The 9,383-nt window shown below is 43.8% G+C and overlaps 1 protein-coding gene across 1 annotated transcript; it reads right to left on the bottom strand.

The window, feature by feature from the left end:
- Nucleotides 1–4,476: 4,476 nt before the first annotated feature.
- LOC126545026 (uncharacterized) lies at nt 4,477–8,239 on the bottom strand. Its single transcript, XM_050192651.2, has 4 exons — nt 7,955–8,239; nt 7,727–7,801; nt 6,932–7,026; nt 4,477–4,903 (listed from the first exon to the last, which is right to left on the bottom strand). The coding sequence occupies exons 1-4, from the start codon at nt 8,134–8,136 to the stop codon at nt 4,887–4,889; spliced, it is 369 nt and encodes a 122-aa protein (XP_050048608.1). The 5' UTR covers nt 8,137–8,239; the 3' UTR covers nt 4,477–4,886.
- Nucleotides 8,240–9,383: the final 1,144 nt, after the last annotated feature.

Here is a 9,383-nt window from a genome sequence, read left to right as displayed (position 1 = left end):
TCACTTCAGCAGACAGTCCCATTGCATCCGGGAAAACAATGAACCACCCAATCTAAAGGAGATGATGCATCTCGCTCTAGCGGCATATATTATTCGATTTGACGAACTGCACTGCAGCGGGCTTGGTACGGGTTGGAAGGGATCCATTATTTTAAAATTGCTGGCTCCCCCGTTATTGAAACTAACTTTAAGCATGAAATGGCTACGGGCAAAGGAGATTGGTTGGAGATGATACTAGCCACAATCTTAAAATGAATGTAGTGCATCTTGGCAACGGCACACCCCACCGCATCACATCGCACTGTGAGCTGATCTATATGGACGCGCTAGTTTCCTGTCACAGGCAGAACCTCATTGCAAGTACCGTCTCAGGCAAGCGAGCGTTCGCCGCACGGAACTCGCGGACCGCTGGCGTAGAAAAGAGCGCTCAGCAACGCAAGATGAAAATCAAGTGTATGGTGCCCTGTATCTGCCTTTTTAACGTCGCCTATTGGAAAGGACAAATAAAACTTCAGCATACTACAAGTTACGGCTTGAGTGATATCATGAACAAACAGTAGCAAGAACTCGGACGCAATATTTTTTGTAAGTTGTTTGGGAAGTAACTAGCATATGTAATGCGGTCTTGTCTGGTTGCTCGGATGATCTCACTCTGTTCTCGCAACTTGCCTGGATGATCTCGTTTGAGTGCCCGGATAATGGCTTTGGCTTTTGGCTCAAGGTTACTTGAAGGTAGCTGACAACGGGAGCTAAAAGCATTTCATTCATAAAACAGGCTTATGCAGCCATTTTGGCAGCCACTGACTTAGCTCAACGCATAAATGACCAAAATTTTCGAAGTGATGCTGAAACAAAATGGGTAACGTAACCATCGTTATTGGTTTTGGCAGCAGAAGTCTACATTACAACTTGTGATTTTTACTGACAGTCTATAATTTTGTGCTTGGGTATTCTGGCCGTGCGGCAGTTTTATTTTTTTACGCTGCAACCTGCGATCGTTTCTACGCGAACTCCCCCCCCCCCCCCGCGCCCTTCACTCTTGGTCTTTTTTCAGAAACATCCCTTTGGGTAGGGTAGATCACGCCTACATAATGCGTCGGTCTCCGCATTCTTCATGCCGGACTCGAAGATCGAACAAAAATTTAGATTGGCTCGAATGATATCTTCCACCGTCACCGCATTATTTGCTATTCTCCCTACCTTGCGCTTCGTAGTGTTAGTGGAGATCAGGAAGAAATTCATTATTTTTAGTATTCCCAAGCCAACCTGAGGACAATAAAGAGCAAAGAGCATCTGCATCTAAAGTCATCAAGGAGCACACAAAAGCTAATGCAAGGAATGAAATTCTAGATTATCAGTGAATACATGAACACTGAAACATTTCTAGAAACACTGCAGTAGACGTTGCTGCAAAACAGGCACCACAAAAATGAAAAAAAAACAATAAACCTCCATCTTATCTAGAGTGAACTTCACCTATGGTTGAGACAGATGTCCGCTCGACTTACCACAAACCGCTGATTTGATCCGAAATCAAAGTGCTCAGAATTACTTTTTGTAGACCTTAGCTTCAATTGTCCATTCCGCCGAAGTTGAGTGACAATATAAATTATCTAACTTCATTGCACCGTCTGCTGCCTGGCACAGCATTTACGCTCAAACTTTTTCACCGTATTCAATGCATGGCTAGCCCACAGTGGCATTGTGGCCACGCCCACGTATACGTACGACACCTTCTTCTCGAGGGCTCATGATATGATAGTGCGAGGTGGTGACTAAACATTGATTTTATGCTGTTAGGCCGTAGACCTCTCACTCTGAAAAAAAATTATTCGCCTATTGCCAATAGGGCTACAAAAAAGAGCGTTTGTTGCTTTTTTTAGAATAAGCAAGAATATTCGGCTCGCACTAAACATTGGCGGTTGACCCCACTGTTACATTCTTAAGCATGAAATGCTCTTAGCTCACGTTCTTGGCGACCTTCAAGTGACCTTGAGCCAAAATCCAGAACCGTTATCCGGGCACTAAAAGAGAACATCCCGTAAGTTACGAGAACAAAATGAGATCCCCCCACCCTTTGTACAGGACTGCATTACATACGCTACTTACTCCCAAACAAGTTACAAAAGATATTGCTTCCGCATTCTTCCTAATGTTCACAATGTCACTCAAGCTGTAACTTCTTGTACGCTGAAGTTTCATTTGCCATTTCCAATAGCGACGTTCAAAAGGCAGATACAGGGCACCACACACTTGAAGTCTGGGAAATGTAATTTGCTGCGTATCTGCTGCGCTCGCCAAACTGCCGTGTGGCGTGGCGCTGGACGCATCTGGAAGCGCTGCTTTGCCTTCGGTGTGCGACACTCGCCGCGCTGCGTCGTGGCGTGGCGCCGGAAGAGTCTGATGCGCTGCGTTGCCTACAGAGAGGAAAGACAAAGGATGAAGCATTGCGTCACGCAGCCAGCCTTGGCGAGCGAACCCTATAGAGAGCGAACGCTCCGTGAAGCCAGCCCTTTGCACAGTGGCGGCCCAACATGTGACTTCTTGCGTCGAGATCACGGAGCAAAACTCGAGAATTGTTGAGACGTTTGGTCGCGCCTCCTTCACGTGCTTTTCTTCTTCTAACTGGGCAGTGCGCTCTGTCTCCGTGGCGTCTTTCGCTGCGTGTCGTGCCGCCTTCAGCTGGTTTTCTTCTTCTAGCTAGGCAACATCCATAGGGACCAGTGCACAGTATGGCAGGGTGCGGTGATGTGTTGTGAGGTGTGCCATTACGAACATGCACTACACCTATATTAAGATTGTGGCTCGTATCATCTACACCGAATCTCCTTTGGTGGTTGTCTTTTCATGCTTACATCTACTGTCAATTGTTATTGCGATAGCAATTATATGGGCACTCCAGGCAGATTTCTGCTGTCGCCGTGATGTTCTATATGTGTGAAAGCGTGTGAGGGTGAGCTGGTGAACGCGTTTCAATCTCGCGTGCAGGAGCGAGGAGCGTGGTCCGGATGTGTGCCCTCTCCTGTGACGTGCGAGGCAGGGGGTCAAGCGAGGGAGCAGGGCATTCTTCTCCGATGGCCGCTAGGGTGCCTCGACGTCCTCCTCACCCGCCGCTCCGTACAGTGGGGAGACAAACGCGACTTCTACTACGGCGTTGGCCACACGAATTGCGGACCTCGTAGTAGATGCCTTTGGCGGACGCCGTAGGGACGCGTTACCGGCGCTCGTGTCTTGAAAGCAGTCTGTGACGTGGCTAAAGTGCGCAATCGCGTGGGCCACATCTTGAAAGCGATCTGCGATGTTCGCAGACTGCGTGTTGTGCCCGTAGCTTCGTATGCGCTGTGCTTTCGACGTTTCGTACGCGTTGAAGCGACATATGCACGAAGGTCAATTGGCTCGCGGCGATTCCTAACTCCAGCGTTTTCACAGGCAGTTGCCGCTGTCATCAAATGATGTGTGTTCATGTTTACCTGAGCCCGCGTAGCGCTGTACTGGTTAATTTAGCTAATACACGTTGACAGGCTAGCTAGTTTGAATCTATGATAGAATGTGTAAGCACGACTGAACAAGGACCTAGAAAAAAGCAGACACACAAAGACAACGTGGTCTCCGGGTGTCTGTTTCTTTCTACATCCTCGTTGAGTCACGCTTACGCATTCTGTCTTTGCTAAGTTTAGTTAGTAAGCTAATGTTTGCAAGTTTATACAGCCGATCAAACTACTATCTTTACTTCGCACAGCTATCTACTAATTTGCTATCACAAGCGGTGCTTCGCCTTTCCAGCGGAACTGCGATTTCTTTAAATATTGCAGCTTGTATATTTCGCATGTTTGTAGCTCACGCTTGGCTTGTCAACTTGTGAGGAGTAATTCAATTGCATTGAATTGTCGTTTCCTTCAGTAGCTCCGTAAGATATAGTGACACGGATCCCTCTTCAATTCCGAATGTTCTGGTATAAACTGCACAGCTACAGGGCAATTTTGATGTACTAACTGCTTCACAAGTTCCGTATTTTCAGCGGTTCATGATGGTGACGGACGGCCGACTCTGTGATCGCCTGTAATCGTATCTCTACCCCGCCGCAGCCATTGGTGCCAAAAAAGTTGCGACTTCTCCATAACGCTTAGTCTTCATATAATTGATGAATCGCGTTGCATGTCTCACTAGCAGTTATCGCCAATGTAGACTAATTTAGACTCTCTGCTCAAAATTGCCGTCTGCATGTAAACCATGTAAAGTCAAGATAAAATAAGCCAATAAGTCGTACAGTGGTCTTTTAAACGTAGCTATGCCAGCCTATACATTCAGTTTACATGGAAACCTTACCGAGATTATGTCTACTCTGGCCACAATTTTATATGGCACGGAAAAATAAATTAGGAAGTCAGTTGTGGAACATTTCTGACCAATAATAACGATGAGAACATGCGAAGATATACACGCTTTTAACCAAACAAAAGAGCACGCGTTGTCACGAACGTTTTGGGAATAATTTCGTTTATTTTGCAAGTATTATTACAAGCAGGTAGGTGATAATACAAGATAAACAAAGCAAATCAAAACAAACCTATCGGATACATCTATCCATGAACTGATGCTGCTTTGTAAAACATTTGACTTAGGCGATATTTACGTAAAGTGAAAAGCGTATATTATGTAATAGTACATAAAAAAGAGTGCGCCCCTTTTTTCCTGAGTAAAGTATGGAATACAACACGATTTAAATACAATTGCTTACTGCTCCAAAAGACACAGATCAAACATACTTTGCATTAGCACACCAAATACGCTGTGCTACTTTGTGCACTTTCATAGTGCCGTCTGTTCCTTTTCTTCAGCTTTCGAAGGTCATATATACATTGCATGTGACTGTGACTAACCGCAATTCAAAGAGGATGGCATTCTGAAAGGCAATGTGAAAAAAACAAGGAAAATGTGAGCAGTCAAGTAAAACGTTGTGGTCATGACTTTTGTGAGATGAAAATATGTGGCAAGCGCACAAATACTGCATTCCACAGATGGATGAACATTATGGACATCCGCTTTGCAACAAACCTGTGGCTGTAGCCACCGATTTTGTCTTTCTACCGTTCTTCCATTCTCATTGTCGGTACTGCAGATCTGTGGTTTGTGCGAAAAGACCATCGAACCTGGTAGAAATCTCCTGTCCTATAAGAACTTACGTCTTTTGAGAATAAGCTTTCTTTGCCTGTATTCCCTGAGCTACTGCTGCTACTGCGTGCTGCTGAATTGGTTGGTATCTCGGCAGGTATACTTGTGCTATACCTACGTCAAATTCTAGGGCCGGAAAACGGGTTAATCAAATGGCTTTATGCTGAACGGTAAAGTAATGCCAGTAAACGCACCTCTGTTCTGCGCAATAATGAAAAATCGTTTTCCACGTAAATACTGAACATATATTGCCGGCTTATAGGTACCTTCCCGGCACACTAAGTAATAAAAAAGCGCATTGAATTTAAGAATTCTCTTTTATTTCTTTTATTTTTCACTTAGCCTAGTTGTATGTGCCACTGTATGTGTATCCATTATTGGCCAATCCTCCAGAGGGAGATTGTGCCACTGTGGAACAAGAGATGCAGAATCCCTAAATTGAGCTATAGATGTAAGTCCTACTTGTCCGCGCATACACGTGTCTTTACTATCGCACCCACGGGAAGCACCATACATAGCCTTCACCTTCGTCACACTACTGCGTAAAAATCTCACGCTGTGCATCCGTCTGATTTGGTGTTTGCATTTCGGCACAGCTCCGTGAGTGGGGTAGTGCGCAAACACGAAGATTGCACGAGATTTCACGCGGCAGAATTTTAAAGAAAACGTAGTTGCATGCATTGCGGTTGGTTGTATCCAACTTAACCTACGAAGCTTTACTCAAGCTTCACGTCACATAAACTCTAGCATGTGATTTGTGCGTGCACATACGTAAATAAAAAATTTTACGATAGCAATCATTGAATAAAACAATAAAAGCAATGCGCAAGTACAGCCCTCATCACTGACGGTACGTTTTTAACGGGTACTGGATTCATAGCAGCTATTGATTCACCGCACGATAGTCTCAATGTGCAATTTCAACACGCAAGATAAATTGAAGAGAAAAGATGGAAAGAAATATCATTGAGGCGAAATTCTTTAAGACGCAGTTAGAAACAGAAGCAGAAAGTGCATACCCATTGCAAATGCTCGTTGCAAGTGCTACCGTTTAACATATTCGCAAGTAGGTAGGGGAAGCTCAGTTTCTCTCGTGTGGTGTTTTCAACTTGTAAATAAATTCAACGATTGCGCCAATGGAGTAGTCTACGTCAATATTTCCGTCATGCCAAAAATTACGACATTGTAGTCTTAAATGTGCATCGTGCATTCGCGAAATGAAGAAACTGAAAAATATAAATGGTGCCTTCAGTTTCTTAAAGCTTAAAATCAGTCTTCGGAAGCTTAGGGCACACGTACCTCCCTCCACAGAGCCTTGAAATAGGACGTCGAGACTACAAGCGGCGGAAAAGGAAGGATTGGCTAAAGTAATGGCATCAGATTAGCAGGCTCCAGCGGAACTAACCGCCTACGGCTAGGTGCTCCCAGCATTGAACATTTCCCCCAAGATTATGCACATTCTTCTTAATCGTTAATCCATTTTTCACTACTTCCGTTGTATTAATCAAGTGATATTTTCTAAACCTTAATTATGTTTGGTAATTCATCTGCCTTTCCTTGTTCGTTCTTCTGATCTGTAACAACATGCTGCAGTGACACATTTAGAGCAGCAGGTAGCCAGCAAATACTACCAATACGGCTATTCGTGGTCTAGTACGAAAAACTAGATGACGGGAGAGGAAGAAGCTCGGCCGGCGTTAGGATGCATGGAACAACTTCTTTTATCAAGTTTTAATATCATATTGCTCCCTTCTCTCACCTTCAATTGAATTGTTGAGGGCAAGAATCTTACACATTGTACCGGAGTCAATATACTCGTATTCTTGCAGTAATGACTTCATTCTAGACTTCGTTCTGAAAATGAGACATAAATCAGCCGGCCTTTAGCGCTGCAAAATATCAAGAGTTCGCGTAGCGGAATTTTTTACAAATGCTACCAAAGTATCGTCCTGTAAAAGTCATATCTGCGTTACAGGGAGAATAACAATCTAGTGTTTATTAGTGAATTCGGCTTATGCATTAACAACTTTGTGACTGTTATCACAATTAAAACAATAGTTAGCTACAGAAAAAACGAACAGACGAGACATAGAAACAACGCCGTAGAGCTGCTGCGTCATATCACCGTGACGTCTTGAATTCTGAAGCGTCTACTGGAACTTATTTAGCGGCTTACGGCTAATTAATTAGTACATTTTAATATAAAGGTAATGAAAGAGTTAACCTAGAATGTGTCGGAAACTCTTCCTGCATTATTCAAACAGCTTATATTTAAAAAGTACTTATCCGGCCGTGAGCGTCCTTGTACTAGTGGGTAGTGTCCCCTTAAAGCATCTAAAGATAGCATTATTTGGCTCTCTATTGAATGCGTAAATCGATGGAATTCCTCCTTTTACACAGGAAAAAAATCATAGTATGCAACCAGGAAACACACTATAGCCCTTTTATCCGCTTTGAATGGAGTTTCTGCCCTATTCCTGCAGTCTGAAGTATGAATACGACGCGGTATTCTTTTCACAAGTTGTTCTAAACACCTGTACAGGAAGTAACTCACGGGGATCGAACTCCTTTCTCAGTTTCTGTCAGTCGCAGCGTTTTCAAACCCATGAAACCAAGAGCATCGTAATACCTGCAAGAAAAATAATTAATTGTGGATATATAGTGCACAACTTATAAGTTGACAATACCCAAGTATCAAATAAAATTGCGTTCTTCATACACACGAATCGTTCATGTTTACCGCAGTATCTAAGAACAAATAAAAGGTATGATCGTCGCTCACAAATCCTGCGGTCTGGTTCGCCATGGCTTTTGGTCGTCCATAAACGTCACGTCTTCACTGCTTGGGTCAATCCAGTATCCAGCATTAGCAGTGTGCAGCACTATGTGTGCCAGTAGAAGGAACGTGGCCATTGTTCCTCTCATTAGAAAATTTCCATGGGCAGAAGTTCCCATGCGAGACATGCTGCGTACGGGCCTGCCGCAGACGTTTCTATATTCTGCGCACCTTACGCCTCGAAAGCCAAGGATTCGAGCGTTTTTTCTGATGCGCAGCTTGCCTTCGCCTCCGACATTTTGCTTTGCCGCTCGAGTGGTGTCAGGTACATGATGGAGCACCAGATTTTACTACGCAGCGGCGCGATAATTTCCTGCACTTCTCTTGAAAACCATATGTTATTTGTACCATGCGAGAGAGCTGTTGACATGCTTGCTTCTTAGAGCTCCCATGACGCAGTAGACTTCTCTTAAGGCTCACCTTTACAAAACATGGTTTCGGCTATATCAGGCACGCGTTTCTTTGTTTGTAGCTATAGTAGTGCGCAGTATCAAATAGCTCTAATACAGGAGGCTTACATCCCTCATGAGAGAGGAGCCCACCTACGTGGTTCCGTTTCCTCGTTTTGTGCGTGTGAAATTTTATCTGCTGTTTTCACAATGCTGTGGGGCTTGAAATCAGTTTTGCATGACGGGAACGAATACGGAGAAAAGTGTTTCTCTTGCACTAAAGACAGTGTCGAGTTATTATTGCGAACAGCGAACATCCCTACACGGTCGCTCGTAAGATCCATGATGGTTTGCTTTGTGGAACAACACTTTGAGGATATACTCGTTTTACACTGTGCCAGCGTTTCCATCTGCTCTATTGAATTTCTTTGAAAGCTGATCTTTCAAAGCCCCTTGTCACCTTTAGGGAACCTTTTTTCCGGGGCCGTTCTTGGCGTCTCTTAACAATTCGCTAGTAGCATGAGACACGCTATCAGGTATTTCGGGCGATCGTGATATCCTCTAGAAATTGCTGCCATCACATGGAAAACTTACGTTCCGAAGTTTTTGTAACTGGTGCATTTTCATAAATTAACGTGGGAGAACAAGTTACATAATAATTTTCACGCAAGTTCATCAAATGTCATTCAGTTTGCCGCCATTCAACGTAAGGTTCGTTCCGGTCACCATCTTTTTATTCTTGACCTACTAAGTGGTCCAATAGTAAGTATATGTCAGAAGATCTGAAAGCAACGAACAAGATATTTCGTTTTCTAGTTTTGGGAGAGCCACTAATCTGTGAAGTTATAGTGACTGACGTTTTTTTTTTTATTGTTTAAAGCGCCAACTCATTCAATCGGTGAACTGGGTACAGATACTATGACTGTGTCATCAGCGTACATAATTGCCTCACTTTACTTTAATAGAGGCAGCCTACAAAACCATTT

Source organism: Dermacentor andersoni, chromosome 10 (assembly GCF_023375885.2).
Source record: "Dermacentor andersoni chromosome 10, qqDerAnde1_hic_scaffold, whole genome shotgun sequence".
Classification (NCBI taxonomy): Eukaryota; Metazoa; Arthropoda; class Arachnida; order Ixodida; family Ixodidae; genus Dermacentor; species Dermacentor andersoni.
Note: the sequence above shows the minus strand (reverse complement) of the source record. Positions and strands in the feature narration are given on the sequence as shown.